At 36.4% G+C, this 25,674-nt stretch overlaps 1 protein-coding gene and 1 long non-coding RNA gene across 3 annotated transcripts; one reads left to right on the forward strand and one right to left on the reverse strand.

The window, feature by feature from the left end:
- Positions 1-1,975: 1,975 nt before the first annotated feature.
- LOC122067504 (zinc finger CCCH domain-containing protein ZFN-like) lies at positions 1,976-15,502 on the forward strand. Of its 2 annotated transcripts, none has more exons than XM_042631358.1 (7): positions 1,976-2,248; positions 8,348-8,505; positions 9,066-9,128; positions 9,932-10,051; positions 10,306-10,602; positions 14,345-14,665; positions 14,826-15,502. In XM_042631358.1, the coding sequence occupies exons 1-7, from the start codon at positions 2,170-2,172 to the stop codon at positions 15,132-15,134; spliced, it is 1,347 nt and encodes a 448-aa protein (XP_042487292.1). In that variant the 5' UTR covers positions 1,976-2,169; the 3' UTR covers positions 15,135-15,502. The 2 variants fall into 2 exon arrangements, with proteins under 2 accessions (XP_042487292.1, XP_042487285.1); XM_042631351.1 differs by having other exon boundaries at positions 1,977-2,248; positions 14,339-14,665.
- A 7,271-nt stretch (positions 15,503-22,773) lies between these two features.
- LOC122060597 lies at positions 22,774-25,203 on the reverse strand. The gene is made up of 2 exons (XR_006134474.1): positions 24,855-25,203; positions 22,774-22,827 (listed from the first exon to the last, which is right to left on the reverse strand). It is a non-coding gene; the product is annotated as an uncharacterized LOC122060597 (long non-coding RNA).
- Between the last annotated feature and the right edge of the window lie 471 nt (positions 25,204-25,674).

The raw sequence follows: 25,674 nt of genomic DNA on the forward strand, positions 1-25,674 counted from the left end.
TTTAAAATGGGGAAAGTGTTTTTCTGAGACCAATGCTTCCTACGTCCTCTCATATATGAATTTTTTTTTTAAATAAATAAAAAAATATTACTGTGAGAATGCGATTGAATGCTATTGGTTTGGAGAAACTTTTCTCCTTTTAAAATTTTTATCTTTAAAGTAAAACGCATTTTTGTATAGGTCATGATCATTTAAAGATGAATGCATGGCAAATTATTTGGACCACACACTTTCCTATAAGAATTGTATTTTAGAAAGTGGAATGATTTTTTTTCCCCTCCTTTTATCTAAAAGATTACGAGTGGGTATTGGGTGATGGGGCCCAGAAGATTTTTTTTTTGAGAGTGGACGATCCAGATCCTCTACAATGCCATCTAATTATTAGGATGACCTAAGGGTTCGTGTCTATGTATTGGAATGTGTGTCCAAGCATTTCTGTCCGTCAGATAGCACTGGGCCTCCAATGACACCGGAGAGGATTCAAGTCTAGGGGGATTTGAACAACCAATTCAAGTATTATCCAAATAACAAATAAATTCTAAAAAGAAAATAATAATAATAAATAATATAATAATATTTTTTTAATTATATAATTAGGTATTTTTCATCATAATCATCCTCGCAACTTGCCATTTGGTAACTTTTCATTAGTCAAGTTTGTACTTCAGTTTTGTGTGACATGCCTTAAAAAGGAACTTCTAGTATCGGTAAAAGATATAGAAATACCACGATATAGAAATACCACTAGTTTGCATTACATTTAAAGTTAAGTTTGATTGTATTAAAAAGAAGGGAAATGAAAATTTTCAAAATTAAAATAGAAAATTGTATAATCATTGCTCCATGTGATTGTATAAGCTATTTAAATTTTTTATTATAATTTGGATGCAAATTTAAGAAAAATTTAATAACCAAATATAGAATGATTTTGAGATAGTAATATAATAACATAAGGAAATGATTATAAATTTTTTGAAAAATTCACTTTCCATCACTTTAATTACACTCACAACTAAATGAGGCCTAAATAGTATTTAAAAATTAAAGATAATTTTTTCGAGACTTTAAACTTCATTCAAATCTTAATATGGTTTTAGGTATCAGTATTGAATCAGCCTTATTATACGTATCATATCCATATCAGTGAGATCGATATTAATACAATTAGGATTGAGGATTGGATATAAATATTTGAACAAAGGAAAAATAATAATTTTTTTTATGAAAATTAAGGGCAAAATTAACTGATCATCCCAATAATGATAACTATATCCATGATTCTTAATCCTTTTTGTTCTTTTCGGTTGAAATTCATTCTACTCTTAACAGTTTTCCATGTTTTGTTTAGGGTGAAAATTTGACCAATGAGATATAAGTTATCGGGTTCTCTAAAAAGTGGACCCTAATCTCAATTGTTTCTATCATGCCACGTGGCAAAAATCTAAGTTCCGTTTTATAAAGGTTAGAAGATGACATCTCAATCGAGACCTTTTTTATTAAAAAAAAGAAAAATAAATAAATAAAGATGAAGAAAGCACGAGGCATATGGTGCTTAGCTTTATAGCAAAAAAAAATGGCATATGGCTGCTTAGCATATCACTAGCATCCACGTGTTCTATTTCCGTCCGTTGTTTCCTATCAAAATACCAAAAAGAAAAAATGTATGGCCCCACTCGCCCACACTCCTCAGTCCTCCCCAACCGTCAGCACGCTGACGAGTGACTGTAGGACTTTCTCTCTTTCTCTCACAGCGCGTGGAGTTCTGGCGCGTGAAAAACCCAGCCCGGTTCTAACGGATCCCCCTCTCCCGCGAACGGAATCCTCGTGTTGCCGCGAAAATAAAATAATATTAAATACACCCATCAGTTAACCCATAACTAAAACAGCAGTTTCCGGTTTCCAGTTTCCGGTTTCCGGTTTCCGGTTTCCGGTTTGGCCTCCCTTCGCGGGTAAAAAATAAAAAGCAACTTAAATGACTGGTTGTCTGGTGGATGGCCTGGTTTTTATTCCTCTCCTCGTTTGTGGAGAGGAGAGATCGCTTGTCCTCTCTCTCTAACTTTTCGCTTTGTTTCTCTCTCTAGCTTGATCGACGCCGACACTTGGAAATAGGAACAGGAAGGGAATTCCAGTGGGGAATTCCTGTTTTGGTTTGGTGATGGTTGCTGTTCGATGGCTTACGATGCTGGAATTCAGATAGCAAGAGGGGCTGGTACGGAGGAAACCATGCTTTCGCCGTCGTTAGATGAAGGTGAACAAGCTTGTTCTGGGGTTTGTGGGTTTTGTTTTGCTTTTATCTCTTTCTTGTTTGTGTCTGTGGTGGTTATTGTTAGGGTTTGGCTTGCATTGCTGTGGAAGGTTTTGTTTTTGTGGGATTTTGATCGTGGAATGAGCTTCATCTGGTGCAGTGATGCGCTTCCTTGTTTTTCATTTTTTTTTTTTCAAACTTTTATTGGTTTATTAATTATGGATTTATTGGAAAATTTCTTGCTTTTTTATCGGCGGGATTTTGATCAAGGAATGAGCTTCAGTTCGTGCCGTGAGTGATGGGCTTTCTGTTTTTAATTTTTAAATTTATGTTTTTATTTGGATTTGGGGGCGAAGAGTTTTCTGTAGTATTTGGACCGTTAAATTATTGGAGAATTTCGTTTTGTTTTTCCTACTATTGGAGGTATGCCAAATTTTTCGTTTGCAGTTGGAAATTGGAGTTCATGGTTAAACTGAATTTGTCCATTTGTATATTACATTGGTTTTATTGTCCTTTTTATTTCGTGATCGTATCACAATATACTGCAATTCGTATTTTGAGAATTTCTAGACAACATTTTCTATGGAGTTTCAGTTTATGTTTTACTTTGTCTGCTTTGACGTTGTTGATGAGATGGTATCTTAAAAAATCATTCTAAAGAATGATTCTTGTTTCCCTGTTTAATAAATTTTTGATTAATTGGAGTTCTTTCCTCTGTGCGCATATTTTGAGTTCCATACAGTCCTCCTTGTTCTACTCTATTTCTCTCTGCTTTTTATATTTATCTTCTTTGGGGAATTTTTAAATTTTAGTAAATTTTTTTTTTATCTGTTAATCAAATTTATAGAACTCCAGTAAAAGAGGGAATGTCTTCAAATAGGAACTGAGGTAAAGGGTTCTCTGTTTCTTCATGCATCTCATATGTAAAACAATTAAGTTCTGTATGCATTAATAGGGCGTCTCTTTCCTGGAATGTTCTTCCCCTTAACTTTTTTTTTTTTTTTTTTTGGGTCCCAAAATAATCTCACTTTCTAATTTTGTTGAAACATTTATTGCAAAATGAATGGGTCCTAATTATCTGGAGAAAAGGAGTCAGCATGTAAGTGTTGGACACTTCATGTGATCAGTGGGATTTTGGAATTTATTTTCATTAGTTTTCTGAAGTTCAGTATACTAACTGCATGACTAATGACATCTTATCAATGCGGAGATGCCTTTTTTCTTGCTGCTCTCTTGTTCAACTAATATCTTCTGCTAGAATATGCTTGATAGTTAGCCATTCTGAGATGCTATGTTGCTAAGGATAACTTTGGGGTGTCAATTAGGACGGTTTTGATTAATCTGGAAGCCTAATCAATTCTACCTTTTTGGGCTAGGACAAAAAACCTTCCCGATTAACTAATTGTTTCCACATCTTGGAACCAGTGCCAATTGCCAATGTGATAGTCCGGTTACGATTCTCAGTCCCAGTTCTTAGCTGGTCTGAAGACCAAAACATCAGTCAGTTAAACCCAAAAGAAATTTTTTTGTCGCCTTGATTGATGCCCTGGATTACTACTATCTATGTTTTGATTATACGAGTGCCCATTAGAGTTGAGTCTATCTCTAAGTTGATTAATGCTCTTTTACTTTAGTTTCTAGCCAACTTATAGACCCAAATGGGAAACAGATACTAAAGTAATGGTGATGCAGATTAATTACCAAACTAGGATTGTTTTATTAGGAATAAGCCTAGGGTTGGGTTGTATATGTGTTGCGCCTTCAGTCCACGTGGTTTTGAGTGTAATAGACCACTTTTATGGGTCTAAAAGGAGTGCTCTAAGATTGAGTATGGGATTAGTTTCCTTTTTGAATTAGTTTCCTTTTTAGTTGGGCTTTGATGGGGTTAATTAGTTTCTAATTTCAGTACCTAGTTAGTTTCTAATTTTAGTATTTCTTATTTCGTAGTTTCTATTTCCAGTTTTAGTAACTAAAGGACTTTCTATTTTGTAAGTTTCTATTTTCAATTTTAGTAACTGGGTGAGTTTCTAATTTTTAGTTTCCTATTTCAGTTTTTGGAAAGTAAAGTTAGTTTCTATTTTATGTAACCCCCCATCACTATTATAAATAAAGAGAAGGCTCATTAGTAGCCCACAATTTGAATTATTAAACAAAAAAGCTTGCTACTGCCGTTGGTCTTTGTTGAGACTCCCTTGTGTTTGATCAAGGATTAGGGATTGGTGTTTGATCTGATCGACACTCTGCGGCGAGCAGTCCGGGTGGTTGTATTACTTCTGGTCTAATTTATCGGTTCTCTTCTTCAGCGGAGCAGGCAAGTGATTTGAACTTTTCTGCAGAAATTTCTGGGTTAAGCTCTCTGTTTTTTATTCTGTCGACCTAGTCTATTTTGGAGTTCTGGCCACCCAATGGCCTTGGGATTTTGGTCGATTGTTAGGACCATTAAGAAGGGGACTTGATCCAGTTTTGAGACAGATCAGACCTCTGGTTCAGTTGCTGTGTAGTCATCTGCAGTCCTAGCCGATATTGGATTCTGCCCAGAATTTCTTGTTTGATTTCTGATTCCTATTGAAGTTGGTTGTTGCTTATATTTTCTCGATGGATTAGACCTTCTAATCAGTATTTAGACTTGTTACTTGTTCCTTAAACATCTGCTGCTAAAGTTTCTAAAGTATTAGAATCGATGGTCAGGTTTTAGAACCTGCTGTCCAGAATTGAGTTTTGATTTGATTTGTCTATTCTAGTGATGTTTTGGCTTTGATCATACTTTATCCATACTCTATTTCTGTTACTGGATATCCTATTTGTTAGTGCAAACTCTGCTCTCAAAATTCCAGATTCTGAGTTTGATAATTCTGGGTTTTAAGGACTGTTGGCTGACTAGTACTGGACTGTTGTGTTGTCTACTGTTGGGTGAATTTTGGTTGTTCTTTGGTTTATAATTTCCTGCAGTTTTGGGTCTGGTTTGGTTGTCAAATCTAGTCCTATATTAAGTGGTATTAGAGCATGGCTGAGAATAACACCCCCACCCTAGCTTCTATCATAGAATTGCTACAGAATATGAAGACTAAACAACAAGCTTTGCGGACTGAGTTGAAGGCAGAACAGCAAGCATTACGGGCTGAATTGAATACCAGGTTGTTGAATGAAGAGACCCCACCACAACAGCCTACCAGTGATTCACAAACAACACCCGAAGTGGAAGCCCCATTAAATGTAGCTGCTCAGTTGGCTAACAGGAGAGCAAACCATAATCTGAGACCACCACAGAGGGTTCCTGTAGTACAACCTACTTTTGAAGAACATATAAGGGGTTGCTTCGAGACTGAACGCCACACATATTAGAAATACTATGGAGATTCATAGAAGGTCAAGCTCGATCTGAAGGAGTTTGATGGTAGACATGACCCTCAACTGTTCTATGATTGGGTAGCTGCTTTAGATGATTATTTTGATTATTATGACTTGCCTGAGGAACGGAAGATGAAATTAGCTCGTGCAAAGCTAGTTGAGGCTGCTCGTGATTGGTGGAGAACCTATGAGTTAGAGTTGGAAGACCGTGGAAGAGAACCTACTAATTGGGAGGAGATGAAGCTTACCACGCAACTTCAGAGCTCGTATACAAAATCAGCTGAACTCTCTTCGTCAAGGGTCTATGACTGTTGCAAAGTACATGAACATGTTTGATGCACTTTATTTTCGTACAAGCATAAGGGAGAATGAAAGACAACTGTTATCTCGGTTTCGACTGAGATTGCGAGCTGAAATCAACAGGGGAATCGGAGTGATTGATGTGTATTTAGTAAGGGATTGCTTTGACAAAGCCCTACAAGCAGAGGAGCTTATAGCACAGTCAGTTAGAGGGTTTGGTTTTCAAGCTGGGGAGGTCAAGAAAAATTTTTCAGCAACTAAACCTAGTAGCTCAGCACCCCCAAAGTCAACTTTTCGTCCACAGGCTGATCACAAAGGAAAGACACCCATGACCGGTAGTAATAAGGTACTATGTTTCCATTGCCAAGAGGTAGGACATGTTGATAAGTCTTGCCCACATAAGCAGAGGATTAATGCAGTAGCTGAGGTTGAAGACTCCAATGAGGAAGATGAGTCAGCTCTTTATCCATACCCCTTGGAAGACGATGATGATGTTGGTAGGTATGACTATGACCAGGAAGATACTAATGATGATGGCACTTATGGCGTTCATATGATTAGTAATGTCTTAGTGGTTGAAACCATAGAAGACTCCATTGAAGGATTCTACATTGAAGAGAGCATAGTAGACAAGACTAAAGCTGTAGAAGATGAGGTAGTGATTGAGAGCACACCACAACAAGTCCTTGAAATCTTTGATGAGAAGGTTACCAACATTGATGACTCTATGCATATGACATTCATAGTTGGTATTGATTCAGAGGTTAAGCATATAGAGTTTGTTATGCCATCATGGTTCTTTGAAGAGAAAGCTTCACGCCTTGAAGACTACTTTCCAAAAGTCTACAAGCAACCTGAATTGTTGGGGAACGGTTACGACTGCTATTCATATGCTGTTCTCACCTCTTCACTGCAAAATTCGAGGACGAATTTTTTCAAGATGGGGAGAGTTGATGCAGATTAATTACCAAACTAGGTTTGTTTTATTAGGAATAAGCCTAAGGTTGGGTTGTATATGTGTTAGGCCTTTAGTCCACGTGGTTTTGAGTGTAATAGACCACTTTTATTGGTCTAAAAGGGGGGCTCTAAGATTGAGTACGGGATTACTAGTTAGTTTCCTTTTTGAATTAGTTTCCTTTTTAGTTGGGGCTTTGATGGGGTTAATTAATTTCTAATCTCAGTACCTAGTTAGTTTCTAATTTCAGTATTTCTTATTTCTTAGTTTCTATTTCCAGTTTTAGTAACTAAAGGACTTTCTATTTTGTAAGTTTCTCTTTTCAGTTTTAGTAACTTGGTGAGTTTCTAATTTTTAGTTTCTTATTTCAGTTTTTGGAAACTAAAGTTAGTTTCTATTTTATGTAACCCCCCATCACTATTATAAATAAAGAGAAGGCTCATTAGTAGCTCACGATTTGAATTATTAAACAAAAAAGCTTGCTGCTGCTGCTGGTCTTTGTTGAGACTCCCTTGTGTTTGATCAAGGATTAGGGATTGGTGTTTGATCCGATTGACACTCTACAGCAGGAAGTCCGGGTTGTTGTATTATTTCTAGTCTAATTTATTGGTTCTCTTCTTCAGCGGAATAGGTAAGTGATCTGAACTTTTTTGCAGAAATTTATGGGTTAAGCTCTCTGTTTTCTATTCTGTCGGCCTAGGCTATTTTGGAGTTCTGGCCACCCGATGGCCTTGGGATTTTGGTCGATTGTTAAGACCATTAAGAAGGGGACTCGATCCAGTTTTGAGACAGATCAGACCTCTGGTTCAGTTGCTGTGTAGTGATCTGCAGTTCTGGCCGATATTGGATTCTGCCCAGAATTTCTTGTCTGATTTCTGATTTCTTTTGAAGTTGGTTGTTGCTTATATTTTCTCAATGGATTAGCCCTTCTTATCAGTATTTAGACTTGTTACTTGTTCCTTAAACATCTGCTGCTGAAGTTTCTGAAGTATTATAATCGATGGTCAGGTTTCAGAACCTGCTGTCCAGAATTGAGTTTTGATTTGATTTGTCTATTTTAGTGATGTTTTGGCTTTGATCATACTTTATCCATACTCTATTTCTGTTACTGGATATCCTATTTGTTAGTGCCAATTCTGCTTTCGAAATTCCAGATCTGAGTTTGATAATTCTGGGTTTTAAGGACTGTTGGCTGACTAGTACTGGACTGTTGTGTTGTCTACTGTTGGGTGAATTTTGGTTGTTCTTTGGTTTATAATTTCCTGCAGTTTTGGTTCTGGTTTGGTTGTCAAATCCAGTCCTACATTAAATGGAAAATGAGAAACATATTGCTACCCTACAGACTATAACTGCCAGTGAAATCTCTTGATGTTGTTTTCCTTTGCATGTTTGGTGTTCTACCTCTACACATGAAAATGTTGTGCTGAATGCGACTTGTGTTGTTGCTTAGTTTTCTTTCTGATTATGATTTTTTAAACTCATTTTTTTGGCCTTCACAGATGCAATGTGGCAAATGAATTTAAGACCGAGTGAAATTATTGAATCTGGTCAGTTTCCTGAACGTCCAGGGGAGCAAGACTGTGCTTATTACCTCAGGACCGGTCTATGTAGATTTGGAATGACATGTCGATTCAATCATCCTCCTAATAGGAAGCTGGTAAACTCTGCAGCCTGTTTCACCAATCTTATGGCTCGTGGTTTTAACCCAATCAATGGGAAGTTAAGAACATGCCAGTAAGATTATGTTTTACCTTTACAACTAGTGCCATTTCTGATCACAGAGCATTTACATAAAAGGTTGGTGTTTGAAGATATATTGCACAATTAAGCCCTGTTATAATCACAAGCCGACACATTCCCCCCCCCCCCCAGTTACTCTTTTAGAAATTAATTCAAAACTAGAAGTAGCCATTCAGTTTGTCAGTTGTTTCTTTTTTGGTTGGTATACTTATTTCCTTGGACAGAATCTTATATGATTAAATTATGTAGACCACCAACAGCATGGCCCCTGCACAATGAAAAATGTGGAGCCAAACATAGCATTCATGTTGCACCCATTTATTATTAAAACAGTTATTTTTACAGGAAACTTTTTAATATTCTTTTGTACATAAGTACATGTTTGTCCAATCTGTATATATTGTGTATAATTATATTTAATTAATTTATACGGTTACTTTAAATTATTGAGTTTGATTTGATTCTATTAAATTTCAGGCTGTTGCTGCTGCAAGGATTAAAGGAGGTTACCCTGAAAGATTTGGGCAACCTGAATGTCAGGTAACCATCATTTGTGGGCATGGTAGTTTCTTATTGTTAGAAATATTGAATACTTTTCAAGATAAAATTGAGCCAAGCAGTTTGAATGTTTAATTAAGGCCTTCAAGTTATGAGGTTAGAGAATCTTTTCTAACCTTTTGCTCAATTAAAGCATATTTTTTAATGTAAATATTGTCTAGTACAATAATTTGTTAGCGATAACTCAATACATCCTGTCAGTTAGCTAAAGTTATTTATTTAGTTGGAATTATAACTTACAAAAGTCTCTCTCTCTCTCTCTCTCTCTCTCTCACACACACACACGCGCTCATTGTGTGGAAACTGACATAGGAAATTTTGAGATGTTTCTTATTTTCTGTATAATAGTGGAGTGAAAGCACGATTCTTTCTTTTTTTTTTTTTTTCTTTTTAAATTTATGCCTATATTGTTCATCAATGTGGTGAGGTCTATTTGGTGTAATTTTAACCCTCCCAACAAAAAATACTACGCCTGATTTTTTTCAGAATTATTTTCATTATATTACTTTAGCATATACAACAACAATATGCTTTTATAAAATAACAAACAAGCAGCTCCATATTCCTGGCCTTTGAAAATATGAAGGTCTGGCCACTAGGACCACTTTGTCAGCATCAAAGAAAACATGTTTTCATACACACTAATTTAATATCAGATTTTCAAAATTTAGAATCACCATTGAACTCACACTTTGCATCATTTTGTTCAGTGGTTTTTGGCTTTTGGCCATTGATAACTTTTCAATGTTTTGAAGAGTAATGTCTTACTTTGAAATGCTCACCAGTATTACTTGAAGACGGGAACATGCAAGTTTGGAGCCACATGCAAGTTTCATCATCCTAGAGACAAGGCTGGGGTCTCTGGAAGAGTTCCATTAAATATGTTGGGTTATCCACTCCGCCCGGTCTGTTCTTACTATTCTCTTCCATTTATTAATTACTGTGATGTCTATCTGGTTTCATTCAATTTTCATCTGTTTCTTTGCAATTTTTGTCAATGTCCTCTTCTATTGTGTCTTTTGTTTCTTTGCCTATTCATCCATTTTAAAAAATTTTCTGGTAGGATGAGAACACATTTGCCAACCCCATTTAGTTGGGATAAGGCTGGGTTGAGTTGAGGATGAGAACACAGTCCTGAACTTCATTTTATTCCCTGCAGAATGAGAAGGAGTGTGCTTATTATTTAAGAACTGGACATTGTAAGTTTGGAAGCACTTGTAAATTCCACCATCCTCAACCATCTAGCGCAATGGTTTCATTACGTGGTTCTCCAGTTTATCCTCCTGTACAGTCCCCTACAACTCCTGGTCAGCAGTCTTATCCAGGAGGTATGACAAATTGGCCCCTGTCCAGGGCCTCTTTTATTCCAAGCCCACGGTGGCAAGGTCCTTCTAGTTACGCTCAATTGATTCTACCTCAGGGGGTCGTGCCAGTTCCAAGCTGGAATGCTTATACTGTAAGTATTTCCTGATCTTTCTAATGTTTTGCCTTGTGAAAATGCATTGATCTCTATGGGTTACCGCTGCTTTTCCTATGATCTCAGAATTTGTTCTCTAATTATTTGGAACAGATCTCTTTGGGGTACTGAGATGGTAGCGTATTATCATTGATATTTTCTGTCTTCTCTTTTACGTCCTCTGTATGTTGTCACTTCTTGGTTCAATGAGGTCATAAAAATTTGATGGGATTTTGATAAGTATTAATAGAAGGACAACTTGGATATGGAGGATCTAGGCCTTCTTGCTGACATTTTGTATTCTAGTTTGCTCTTTTCTAGTCGTACGATTCCATGGCTTCTCCTCCTCCTCCTCCTCCCCCCTCCACACCCCTCCACACCCCCCCCCCCAAAATAAATAAATAAATAAAATAAAAAATAAAACCGCCTCTCTATTAGGTATACCCTTGTAATTGAAGTGCCTTCTATGCATTGCTTTGCTAGGATGCTATATATTGGTATGCAGTTGGCATCTCAGTGCTAAGTGTGAAGGACTTGTCTGTATAATATATTACAAAGACTCTTACTTTGGGAGTATCTAAGGAAATTCCTTGAGAGAAGAAAAAGGTCATAACAGAAAGGATTTGGACTTTCACCCTAGAGTTTACTCCATTTTTCTTCTATTCATCTCTTCTTTTTCTGATAATATTTCCCTGCATAAGAAGCTCCTAACTTCCTATCACGTGGATCCTTTGATTAGATTGGCAATGTAACTACAAGGATCTGCAGTATCTAGATGGAAGGTTAGTGAATCAACTTGGAAAAATTAGGCATTACGAACTTGCAGGGCTTAAGAAGCTGCATGTCAGTTAATTTTTGGAAGAGATGCAAGATAGGTTAGGTCTCCTACTTGTATATGGATCTTCTAAGAGTGGACTCTTAGTGAGTGGAAACTAAGGGTTGTGAGGTTCAGGTTTTTAAATTTTGTCCTTAGAAAGAATAAACAATAACCTAACATAAATGAAGCTTGCATAAAATAAATTAAAACAAAAAAATCTGTTGTAGCACTAACTGATTGAAAGAGAGCTGAAAAAAAAAATCTGTTGAACCAAGAAATATATTAATAAATCTAAGAAACCTGTTCTAGAATGGGGGAAAATAAATTTTTGAATTGAAAAAATTGGAAAGGAGTCCCAAGAGAGAAGGATCCAGATGAAGGAATATTCTGGTAAATGGATTCTTTGATTACTTTCTGATACAGACATGAAAGAAGTATCCAAACTCAATGCATTATTGACTAATACTGCAACCGACCCAGAAAAGTTTTTATCTTCATTAGAAGCACTTGCAATAGAGGAGCGGGGGTAAGGCTGCGTACATTATGACCTTGTTCTATAATAATTTTGACTGGTCAAGTGATTTTATTTTTACATGAGACTTTTTGTATTATGTACAACATAAAACCAGCTTTCTTACAAGTCTAAGATTACTTAAAGAATCTGAGTTGTAATAAAAAATTTATATTCCGGTCAAACTAATTTTAAAGTGTGCGCATGTTATTAAAATCGCCTGAATGAAAATAATTTTATGGCCATTAAAAAAAAAAGATTATTTTGCTGGACTTTTGGTTTTTAGCAATGTTTTACCATGATAAGATTTATACAATTTTCAGAGAACCCGCAACGACGGGAGCCTCATGCACTGGATTCACCCTTTTTTCTCCTATAAGCCCTTGCAACCATTTGTGGCAGCCTATTCGAACAAGGTTAAGAACTAGTTCTTGGTTATGCTGCTTCCTTACTGAACAACATACATACTAGCTGATGTCCATATGTAGATAAACCCTCCCTAACATCTGATAGTGTGGCCTGATTTTGATCTCTCCACTGGACTCTTCCAATCATGATTCCCATCCATCAGCAAGACAATCCTAATTAGTGCCTCTGAAAGTCACTCCTGTAGCTACTCTGTTGTTATACTGCGGAAAATACCTCAGGATTCATTTTTATTCAACTTTCAGGTGGAAATATCCATTGATTAACAAAAGATTATGCAATTATGTCAGGCTCTTGATAATTTTCAGCAATGTTTCCTCAAGTCCATATATTTCTTTAAACTAATAAAAATTGCCCCTGGATATTATTTTTTTTTGGGTGGGGGGTGTGGTTGCAGAGAGGTAGCACTAATATATTTTTATGCCTCTCTTTATCAATTGTCAGATCATGAGTCTACAGACCCTTCTGCTTCTGACTTTAATCGACTATACCCTGACTCAGTTGATAGTGAGTCAGCTGAATTGACTCCTTATCTTTCAGTCTGCTGCCAGTTTGTGATGCAGCTGGTAGACATGGTCCCGGTAAGATTCCACAGAAGCTTGATAGAGTTGAAAGTTTGCATAATCCATAGATGGGAGTGGGAAGAATGGTAATGCTTTGCGTAGGAAAGAATGCTAGATGGACAGGAGGCTGGTACCAGCAGGTTCCATTTTTTGTTTGGGGCATAATTTTCACCTGGTTTAGTGGAGTTGATACAATGATGTGCAGTTTATTCTCGAATCTTCTGAGAAAGAGCACATGCTCACCATCACTCACTGTCGATTAGGTGGATTCTCTTTATCTCAGCACTTAGCTTCCTAAGAAACACATTTTCAGTTTAGTCCTCATTTTAGTCCTTGTCAAGATTGATATTTGGTTTGACTGTCAGAGGTTATACCATGTACTCTAGCAACATGAGCCCAAATAGATAAAAAAATGCCAAAGTTGCAGGCATGGGTCCTCACAGAAGAAAAGTGTTTTTTTTTTTTTTTTTGCTGAAAAATAATTTATCCAAAAAAAAAAAAAAAAAAAAGATAAAAACACAAACGCACACAAGGATTTAGTGAGTTATTTTGTCTTTAGGAATCTAGATCAGATAGAATGTTCCTTCTCTATCACTAATAGTACCCTATTGGTATCCTTATAATGAAGAAACCACGAAGAGTTGGAGGTATAAATAAATGGAGATCTGGAAAAGTAGCATTTTTTAATCTAACTTGACTTTCTGAAACAAGCTGACTTGTAATATAGTGTTAACTAAACTGATGACTTTTTAAACGGGAATCTTAAATTGACTAAGAAAAGGAACATACTTAGGCATGATTACTTCTTTTTCGAATGGGAATCACTTAATGTCTTATGTGTTGGTGCTTGTATAATCACGTAGAAAGTATCAAGTTACAAAATCCAGGTTGTACCGGGAGCTGCCTTATGGCAGAAGTTAATCCAACATTTATCAGAAATTGTGGCTTATCCTGTTGCAAAAATATGAAAAGGAAACCCCCTTTTATTTATTTTTTATTTTTTTTATTTTTTTATGAACTGAACAAATATAGTTGCTCTGTTACCATGGCTTATCTTGTTGCAAAAATATGAAAAGGAAACCCCCTTTTGAATTTTATTTTTTATTTTTATTTATTTATTTATTTATTTATTTTTACAAACTGAACAAATATGCTTTAAAAAAAAAATTTCTGTCTGCCTGTTCTTGAAGTTGCTCTGTTACCAAAAATCAATCATTGATTGAAATTTTCTGAGAAAACTATTAAAAGGTTCCTTACATCTCCAACCAAGCATCAAGTGAATAACAGTTCTGAGCACCACAAAAGAGGGTCAAGCCAGGTTAATTTTGTCCATTGCTTTTGCATTTGAATATGAAGGGAGAGGGTGTATATGTTGCTAGGAATTTTTTCTTGTTTATGTTAAGGTGGTCTTCCTTATAGGGCCAGCTTGGTTCAGTTTCATCCTCAGAGAGCCAGCAGCAAACAGTGGGAGCCAGTCAGTTTTATGGGAGTTCTCGCCAAAATGACACTAATGCAAGAGCACAAGGGACATTCCCTTCATACCGTTCTGGCTCTGTTGCTATGGGGCTTTATGCATTGCAGAGGGAGAATGTGTTCCCTGAGAGACCTGACCAACCTGAATGCCAGTTTTACATGAAGACTGGGGATTGTAAGTTTGGTGCAGTCTGTAGGTTCCATCATCCTAGAGAGAGGCTGATTCCAGTTCCGAACTGTGTGTTAAGTTATTTGGGCCTTCCATTACGACCGGTGAGTTGGACCAAATTTTTATTGTTTTGATAAATGACTGATGATCAAGAGTTAATTTGTTGCCATCCCAAGTGGATGCTGGCTATTTAATGTGTCATGGATGCTACTTTATTCTGCATTATTTTTCTTATTCATGTAGCTTTTATGTATTTTTTGACAGGGAGAACCCTTGTGCATCTTTTATTCTCGCTATGGTATCTGCAAATTTGGTCCAAATTGCAAATTTGACCATCCTGTGGGACACGTCCCGTCCTCAGCTGATGTACCGGTTGTTCGCCGCTTGTTAGGATCGTCTTCAGGGAGTACTGGACTATCTTTGTCATCTGAGGGGCCTGCTGAACCAAGTTCTGGAAAGTCAAGGCGGCTTTCGCTTTCAGAAACACGGAAAATGCCTTCCGGAGATGAAAACATTGATGCAGAAGGATCACACAGCACCTCAAGCATTGGACCAGTTGCCTCCTATTCTTAGTACTTGGAGGATAGTCATCTGTAAATTGACTAATTGTTGGAGATGTACAGAATTCATGTTGTATTGAATCTGTGCATCTGAAGATGCATTTTTACTTGACAGCAACATTTGAAAATTTTTCATTGCTGCATCATGTAAATGTGCACATGATGCCATGTCTGGAAAAATTAAAGGAAAAAATGAAAAAGGAATTCTGCACATAGCATCATTTCAAGAGCCAATGTTCCTATGTCTCAAGCTTCATGTTTGTTTTTTTTTTGTCCTTATTTTTTCCCTTCCCTTTTTTTCCTTATTTAATTTCTCATAATTGTATATAAAACATTTTTCTCTCCTGTTACTGATGCTCTTAAGAAAACTCTTTCCTGTTACTTTGTTGCAATTACCCTAATTTCTGAACATTTGATCCTTTCTTTTGCTAAAGTTGATCTAGGTTTACCTGCAGTGTGGACATATGTTTATTGCATTAAGGTTTGAATTCTTAATAAATATTTCTGGGAATGTTTCCTTCTAGTTCCCACTGTTATGCCCTCCCACAAATCTTTTGCTTTGCTGTTACATTGCAGAAATTTAACATAAAGAACTGTAAAAGAAATCTGCTCTACAGCATTCTCTTTTTTCCTTTTTCCTTTAGCTAGCAACTATGCTGCAGATCTTTATGTTGGCCACATCTCAATTTCATCTATTGATGCGAAGGCAGCAGAGTGAATCAAAGGACCGCACTCATCCTCTCATACATTGGAGTCATAATTCAAATACTGAATCTGAAAGGTGATCTTCTTTATATTTTGAAGACAATGCTTTCTTTCAGTTGATTGTGCACATCCATGAATTCGAAAAGTTGAAATGTGGAAATATACTAGTGTGCTGGTCCTCTTGAGGTTGATTTTCTTGGATAAGTGACAATTCCAAAATATTCTAAATGCAGAAATAATAGAAGCGAATGCCTGCAGCCTGAAAAATTCCTATTCAAGGTGTTATATTCTTAAAGGGTTTCATAGCAAGTATTGTGATACGAGCACATAAAATAGAAGAAATATAATAGGGGGGATGCAAGAGATAAAATAGGCGAGAGAGAGATAATTGCTACTAATAACAGAAAATAAGAAATAAAAGATATTAAATAAGAAAAAAGATAGGGATAACATGAGATTGGTTTTACGGACGAAGCCATAACGTCTCGACCTAATTAGGAGGTAGCCCCCCTCAACTCAAGAACTGAACATTTGTTGCCTTTTTTCTTATCCCTTCTCATTCAGTAATACTAATATATATATATATATATATATAAAAGAATTACACCACTAATCCATAACTACTCCCTTAAATTACTTTAACTCCACTCACTTCCTATTAACCACATAACCTACGTAACTAATCCCCCTACTTAATATTCAAACACCTCATGTCACCTAAGCCGATTCCCATGCATGTAACATTTTGTGAGAATACAAGAGTGAGTTCCCTTGCTGTCTAATGAGCAAGTTTCCACTTGTTCAAAACCTACTGGAGTTGATATTTATATTACAAAATGGTTTTTTATCCACCTTTTTCTGCCTTGATTTCAATGTCCTAATTTATTCATCTTAGTTTTATTACTTTTGGTTGGACAACTATAATAGGATCTGACCTCATGATCATGGTGCATGAAAGACATTCTGTTGAACTGCATGTGCATTCCATCAAAATGACTTTATTCCTCAAAATTGTTTTGAATTTGGTGAAATGAGTGCACACGCTTGTATCTTTGCTCTCCTCTCCTTTTTTTTTTTTTTTTCTTATATATGGTTAAAGAAAAACTTCATCAATTATATAGGGTTACATTAGACCTAGCATCTAAAGATATGATTTTAGCTTCCACCCAAAAAAAAAAAGTTGTTTTTAGCAATGTCCGGCATAAGATGCAAGATTGGCTTAGTATTAGTACACTTGTGATAAGAGGAAGCATTGTCAAAGTTCGAGTAAATTTCCCAATACGTTGAAAAGGATTGTTAAGGCCAACCTCCTTTCATTAGTTGTGGGATAAGCTAATGTAAGTCTTGAGAAGAAAAACCAAACCCTAGAGATATTCCATCTTTTAAAGGATAAGCTGAGCTAAGGGTGTCAATCGATTCGGTTTCAATTTAAACGATTCGGTTTGGTTCACATTTATTTGGCTGAAATCAAAACCGCACCATTTACTAAGCGGTTGCACTTTCTGAAACTGCAACTGTTTAGTAAATGGTTTTGGTTTCACGGTTTTAAATGGTTTCGATTTTGGTTTATTCCATACGGTTTCTAAACGGTTAGCAATCGGTTTGCTAGTTTATTTGCATATTTACTAGAATTTGCTTTTGGTGATAAACGATTCAATCTTGAGAATGTGAAATGCAAACCATCATGTTTTGTAAAAACAACCAAACGACTAAGTAAAAGAAAATATTACATTGAGAAAGTGAAATGCAAACAAAACTACTAAATACTAATGAATATCTGTAGTAGTGGTGGATGATGCTAAAGTAGGAGTAGAACTGTAAAAAGCTCTGAAAACACATCTTCCAAGGCTTCAAATAATTCTTCTTCATCCATCTCAGCTATATAAAGAAAGAAAAGAATTACTTAGAATATGAAACTAATGTCCAAAGAATTTCATACAGAACAAAAGAAAAAATATTACCTCCAAAAGTCGCATCATACATCCAATCATGCAAGTATACCAAAACTTCAAAATCCCAATCATTTTTACTTTAGGGTTTTTATCTTTTTGGAAATGATATACCGATTCTGCCCCTACATTATTTAATTGTTAAACAGGTTAATCGGATCGATTTTGACGATTTAAATGGTTTGATTTTCACGGTTTCAATTTGGTTTGAAACCACGGGTTAAACGGCTCGGTTCGGTTTCAACCTATTTAGCTAATTGGCTTGAAACTTGAAACTAGAACCGAACCATTTACTAAATAGTTTTGTAGTTTTGGTGTAAACGGCTCGATTCGATTTCGGTAAACATTTTTTTATTTCAAATTCACATCCTTAGGCTGAAGTAAGTCTTGAGGGAGGGGGGGGGGGGAAAACAAACAAACAAACAAACTTTAGAGAATTTCATCATTTTTTAGTCACATGCCTTAATCCTTCAAGAATTCCCACTGCTTCAGCCTCTTTTTTTTTCCTTGCTGATGCAAAACTAGTTTTGATCACATGAAAGCAACCATGAAAAAGAATTCCAATAGCCCATCTTGAATTTGTTTGCTAACTCAGTAGCATCAACATGAACTAAATAGGATAGTTCAAAAAGGAAGAGTTGTGTCTTCCTCTCATGCACTCTGGACCATATGTAGTATAGGAGACACGATTATCTGTATTCAGAGATCCATCGATTGACACTTTGAAGAACAGATATGGGGTTGGGAGCAATGTGTTTAGCAATTATTTGATTTCTATGATTCAATGTAAAATAAATAGTTATAACAGACACATTGAACACCATTTGAGATCAGATCGATTCGGTTTAGATGAGAATATAAAAACAAATGTTTTACAACTAAGTTGAGGGAAGAGGTAGTTATATGGAGTAGTTGTAGGCCTAGAGGATTGGCAGCCCAAATTTGTGATGTGAAGTCACAAGAGACAAACATATAGTAGACAGATTTAGGGGCACAACCACAGAGAACACAAGATTTATCAATATCCAACTATTTAGCCATAATATCCTTACTGGAATCCCATGTAGGAGAGATCTCCAAAGGAAAAACATTAATTATGATGGATAGTGTAACGCCCGACTTCGTTAACCTTGGCACACTATTGTCTTCTTTGGCCCATGGACCTTAAGGTTTTAAAATGTATTGTGCCATGTTAAGGAAGTTAGAGGTTATTAATTAGCTTAGCAAACCTTTGAGACTAAAGTTTGCACACCCTCACCAATAACCTCATGGTAGTTGTCATATTCTTGCACCCTTTTGGTATAGCGTCCATGTTGTCACTTCATATACTGTCAGGGTCTGTTCTGATACCATTTGTAATGTCCCGACCCAGTTAACCTTGCACAATATTGTCCAATTTGATCTATGTGCCTCAAAGCTTTAAAACGTGTTGTGCCATGTTAAGTAGGCTAGAGGTTATTAATCAACACAACAACTTCTTCCTAGACAATGTGGGACTAGAGTTTACACACCCTCATCGATCTCCCAAACCTTTTGGTATTGCCATATTCTTGGTGGAGACACCTCACCGATCTCTTAGACGGGTTTGATACTTGCCATATTCTTGGGTGCCACAGATAGGGAGTTCTCACAGAAATTTCCACCATTTAGAGACAAAGGCACGAGCATTGGTCTTCTGAGTTCTCTCTCTCCTGTAAGGAAATTGGGACGAAACCAAAAAATTGGAGGTTAGCCTGGTAGAGAATCAGCCATTATTGGATAGCTTGCACCACCATTGGTCCGAGTTGGGGGAGGGAAGGACATTAATGATCTTCTTGATTATATTAATAAGAATGACAGGAGACACTTTCAATGTCCTAACAATTGTTAGAAATAAAAAAATTAAACCTTAACATTGGGTGCCATCAAGGGGTCCGCAGAAGGAATTTGACAGTTTAGAAGAGATGGGACCCATGGGTTATACGAAAAAATAGGTGTTATTGCCGGATCTCATCTTAATGTGCACCATCTGCTGTAGAAGAGAAAGCATCAAGGTCACACTGTTCCAAATCCAAGATCCATTTTTGTTTGTAATTTTAAGGTAAAAATACGAAGTGTGAGGGAAATATTTAACTCGAATCATTCCTGATCAAAGAGAGTTTGGTTCCATGAGAAGCCTCCACCCTAGCTTAAGCAGGAGAGCTTTATTTTGAGTGGCAGAGTCCCTCAACCCCAACCCACCTCAAACAGTATGTAAACATTTTTCTTTTCAAGCAATGAGATGAAATTTCTTAGAGTTTGGGTTAGCTCCATTCCAAAATTGAGAGAAAATTGAATCAATCTTGTGACAAATTTTATGAGGAAAAGAAAAACAAGACATTAAATAATAGGAAATAGAGTAAAAAAAATGTAAGTAATCGACAACCAGCATAAGAGAGTAAATTAGCCTTTCAAACAGAGTCTCTTATCCACCCGATCAATAATGTGGTGCTTATTAGTGACACGAGATTGGGGGTGGATGGGATTTGGCTCGTCCCCAATTCTTCATCCACCAATTCTTTATATGTGGGTGACGTGTCCCTTTATAATCCAATGGTTGTGGATCAAATTCTTTTTTCAAATCAAAACAACCATTTGGCCAACTAACATTAGATCAACCTGATTATACCCACGTCTCCTCTCCATTTTCTCTCAACCTCGCTCCTCTTAGCTTGAAACGAAAAGGGAAGGAAGCAAGAGGAGAAATTCTTGAAACGAGGAAGAAAGGAGAAGAGATTAGGGATAAGATCTGATGACATCTTTGAGATTTCCTTAATGCCAATGAGAGATTAGGGATAAGACCAATACATCACTTTTACCAAAATTGATGTATTGATCCCTAAGTAAATGACATCCCTTGAGATTTCCTTAATGCCAATGAGAGAGCAAAGTCGGATCCCTTCATTAGTGGGGACATTTTTATTGAAGAAGAGTCCACTTTTACCAAAATTGATATATTCGCCTGATAAGTCAGAAAATAGTTCCAAAATGGCCTTAATGGTAAGAAGATCTTCGGTTGTTGCTCAGAAAAATATGAAAATATCATTTGCAAACAAGAAGTGAAAATTTCCAAGTGCTCTGTGAGCAACTTTAATACATTTAAAAAGGTTTACATTCTTGTAGGTTAACAACAGACAGGCAATTATAAAGAGATAAGGGTTCAACGAGCACCTTGTCAAAGACCTTGAGATGATTCAATAAGTTTAAAAGAGGAACCCTCCAATTTAATAAAAAAGAGACCAAAGAGATTAGATGACTGACAATATCACACCAATAGTCACCAAAATCAAGGAATTCAAAGAGAGCCCTAATAATCCCCCCCATTCAACTCTGTCATACCCCTTAGCCATATCAATTTAGATGAAAATTTTAGAAAACTTCCAGGGTGATCACAATATTTTCCAAAAAAAAAAAGGAGAAAGGGGATATAAAATAAGCAAGATGACCTTTGAGTATATTGGCCAAGATTTCAACAATAACTTTATAAGATATGTTGCAGCAAAGGTTGATGGGTCAAAAATGTGAGACCCTAGAAGCATTTTCCTTCTTGGGAATAAAGAAAACAAGTGTATGATTGACTCAAAATGAAAGAACTTGATTGGTGAAAAAATCACGCACAGTGAGACAAACATACCTTCCAATTATATCCCGCCACTTTTGTTAAAAGTAGGCTTGAAAACTATCTACTCCTAGAGCCTTTTATGGTCCAAGAGAGAAAAGCATATTTTTAATTTCCACTTTCTTTGGAATTGAGCAGACATATCCGAGAAGACCTTAGGAAAACATACCACAAAAGAGGGTTCTAGAGGATTTGACTTAGTATATATTTTAGACAGATAAGAAGTAAATTCTCAGGGCAATAGCCTATGTGACTTCAACTTTAACACCATCATTGTTCCAAAGAACCTTAATTTGACGTCATTGAACATAATGTTTAGAGATGGCACAATATAAACTAGTGTTGCGATTTCCATCCAAATGCAAGTGTAGCAATTTGTGTTAGGGTTCCAATCGAAGGTTTATAACCTCTCTCTCTCTCTCTCTCTCTCTCTCTCTCTCTCCTCCCAAGGAATTGACTCTAGGTGGGGGATCAAAGTTGTAATCGCGTGGCAGTTTAGATTAAAGGTTCCAATCGAACCCTAAATCCCTCTCTCTTTTCAAACTTTATCTATGGAATCCTAACACAATCTTGAGTTCATTTTGCTTGTTCTCTAGGTACATTTTGCTTCCCTCTAAGGTGGGGGAATCGATTGTAATTGCTTGGCATTTCAGATTTAGGGTTCGATTGGAACCTAAGTTCTCTCTCTCTCTTGGTTGCTAGGTTTGTTTTGCTGCTATAAGAATTTTTTCTTCTCCTCTGTTATGCGTATCCATTTTAGATTGTGATGAAGGTTGCTTTGGGCCAATGCTTATATTGCGAGTACTGTGAATGTGATTTTCTGTTCATGTGCATCCATTTCAGATTGTGATGAATGTTGCTTTGGGCCAATGCTTATATTGTCATCTCTTAGTATTTTTTGCTTCTACTCTGTTCGTGTGCGTCCATTTCAGATTGTGATGTAGGTTGCTTCATAATCAAAACTAAGTTTTTTTGAGTTATTTGTTTTAGATGGTAGGGCAAGGGGATACTACCTGGCAAACCCATATCCAACAATACACAGCAAGCTCAAAATCTAACCAGTGCATACTCATAATGAAACTCCCAAGTTGATGAACCGCAGATGCTTGAGATGAGATATGAAAAATAGTATCTTGCCAAAAATAATGTTGAAAACAAATATATTACCACAAATTGAATTTGAAAGAAAAAAAGTAAACAGCATCCCAACCCAAAAGTACTCACTAAAAGCAAGTGAAGCTTCCATATCTATTGTCCATCTCTGTGAGTATTTGGTGCAGGAGTTGAATGATGTTCTTGTAATATTTGAGTGTTACTTGCCCCATTATTTTTCTTTTTTTCTTTGTTTTTCTACCCAATTCTTTGATCGTCTTCCACCTTTTGAATTTGTTACTTTATTCTTCATACGCATTCCACTGTATACATCACGAGACATCACTATGAACGGCATTTGTGGGCAATCAGATCTATTAATATTGATAATTGCAAGCTTCAACCTTAATTCAGTAGACATCTTTAACCAGTCGTATCTCTCATTGTATTTGAAGCTTTTGATGCTATCTTAAAAGTTCAGGACAAATATGCTTTTGAGTGCATATAGTCGAGGTTAATATATTCTTCAACATTTTTTCCCTTACTGTCATTGATCACTATACTTCTTGTAAACCATGTCAATCTCTTCAAAATATAAAATTCAAGAATATGCTTTATAACTAACACATCCAAAACTTTCAGACAATGACATGAAGAATATCATCTGTCTCAAATTTCTTACAAAACAAGCTATAATCCCATCAACTGGGTTACAATAGACTTTATATTCACATTCTACATCAACAATCACAAACAAAAATTCAATGATAGGAATCTCAGCACTTTGGATTTTGATGTAGCAAACAGTCATCCAGTTATATTCTCTTAGAATAAATACATTCCCCAGCTTGTTTCATAAGTACATTGAACACATAAGTCTTGGTATTTTGTTTCTTGCTTCATATTCAGCTTTCAATTCATTAGCATACTTATCATTAAGAACTCTCTCAAAGTGCTTAAAAAGTGCACAATATCCAAACTTGACTTCAAATAATCTTCAAATCCTATTTAGATTCTCACTAAGTTATGTATTCCGAATGCCTATTGTTAATGTGTTTTTCATATAAAATTTTGCTTATTTATACTTAAGTCTCTATATCCGCTACAACCATGAATTATTCTCAACTTCATATTCAGTAAGCAATTTAAGTCATGCATCCTGAATTGATAAAATATAGTGCATCATCTGTGATGATTAAACCAACAAATAATTCAAATGCCTACACATGTATTTTTCATAATCAGTCAAAATATATGGCTATTTGTGCCAAGCAAACTATTCTTGTCTCAGCTCATAGATTACTGGTATTGTTGTCTCGCTTGTTTTGTGCCTGACAACCGACTTTTGAATATCTTGTCTTTCTTGCTCTTATTTACAAAGTGTCTCCTAATACTAAACCCCATATCTCGGCCATAGCTATTGTAGAAAAACAACATCCCAACCCGAGGTTGCTCCTCAATATCCAAATTAGCATTCTCCATACTAAGCAAACCAAATAGCTTTGTCAACCCCACATCACAATCCTTATTCAAAAATTTACCCAAAATGCATAACATAATATCAATAAAATACTATAAATAAGACTGGATTTGACACCAATAAATGGAACTTAGTGCTTCATTTTCAAAGGATAGAAGATCAGCACATAACTCTAGGTATATTAGGTCACAGAGAGCACTACCACCATTGCCAAAACCCTTGTTCTGAGTTCAGGACAATAAAAAAGTCTGTTTTTTAATATACAAATGTACTAATATCATGTTCTAATACATCCTATTAACTAAACAACCTAAAACCATGCACTAGATGAGGATGGTGGGGGAAATCATCCACTGAGACCAAGGACAGATATAGAATATAGATACAGTTCAGCTTCAATGAGCTGCAGACACATTATTTATATAAAGTCACAGATATAGTTCAACTTCAATGAGATGCAGAGACATTATTCATATAGAGTTATAGATATAGATATAGAGCTAATTAACTATCAGTTTCATACACAAATCAGTCAAAAATCACATTCACAAGTCCACAATCTAGTTGATGTGCACTTTATGAACCCGACATGTCAATAGAGCTCACAATATAAGCAGTGACCCAAAGCAAGTTTCATCACAATTTAAGCCTACCCCCAAAACATGAAGAAAAAAAAATTAAAGCAGGGCTAGAAGCAAAACGTACTCAAGAAGATTAGAACAGAGAGGTTCCAAGAGATACAGTTCTGAGAGAGAGAGAGAGAGAACAAAGGTTCGATTGGAACCCTAAATCTGAGATGCAAAGTGATTATATCTTTAATTCCCCCACCTAGAGTTGATTCCGAGAGAGAGAGACAGAGAGGTAACGAACCTTTGATTGGAACCCTAACACAATAACAAAGCTTCGATTCTCAACAACAGTTCTAGTTTAAGTCGAAGGTTCTCAGTGGGAGTTCGGTTACAGATCTTGATCTCAGCGGGAGTTCTGGTTTCAACACAAACCTTCTCAGTAGGAGTTCTGGTTTTAGATGAAGGTTTTTAGTGGGAGTTTAGTTTCGAACGAAGGTTCTCAACCGGAGTTCTTATTTTAGCACAATGTTCTAAGTGGGAGTTCTTGTTTGAGAAGAAAACAAGATCAGCTTCAAAATAGCATTATAGGGCTTTCAATTTTGTTCATGGATTGGGTTAGAGTAGAAGGTTAGACAGAGAAAATAGCTCCATTTGGGGGGACAAAAATCCTCTGCAATTCCCATCTGGTGCAATTCCATGCAATACCACCCCAAGCGGCTGACACGTGTAATATTCTATATCCACGTTTTAGATTAATCTACCATAAACCAGTGAGAAAACCGTCTTCAACCAAACCATTAGAGAACAAACCGGAACAAACCAGTTCGGTTCATCTTGTTGAAATAAAAGCCGTGATATTTTCTCTCTCTCTCTCTCTCTCTCTCTCGACTGTCTCTGTCTCTCGGCCTCTCTCTCTCGATCCTTGACTCTCCCTCTCGGTTCCCTCTCTCTCTCTCTCTCGACTCTCTCTGTCTCTTGGCCGCTCTCTCTCTCGATCTCGATTCTCCCTCTATCTCTCGGCCTCTCTCTCTACACCCTACCCTGCTCCCTGCTCCCTGCTCCCTGCTCCCTGCTTCCTGCTCCTTCTCCTTCTCCTTCTCCCTGCTCCTTGCTCTCTCGAT

This window comes from Macadamia integrifolia, chromosome 2, assembly GCF_013358625.1.
Source record: "Macadamia integrifolia cultivar HAES 741 chromosome 2, SCU_Mint_v3, whole genome shotgun sequence".
NCBI lineage: Eukaryota > Viridiplantae > Streptophyta > Magnoliopsida > Proteales > Proteaceae > Macadamia > Macadamia integrifolia.

Coding starts and splice junctions, on each gene's coding strand:
- LOC122067504 (XM_042631351.1), top strand. CDS start 2,170: ATGGCTTACGATGCTGGAATTCAGATAGCAAGAGGGGCTGGTACGGAG. Junction 10,052..10,305: donor TGGGTTATCCACTCCGCCCG/GTCTGTTCTTAC, acceptor TATTCCCTGCAG/AATGAGAAGGAGTGTGCTTA. Junction 10,603..14,338: donor CAAGCTGGAATGCTTATACT/GTAAGTATTTCC, acceptor TCTTCCTTATAG/GGCCAGCTTGGTTCAGTTTC.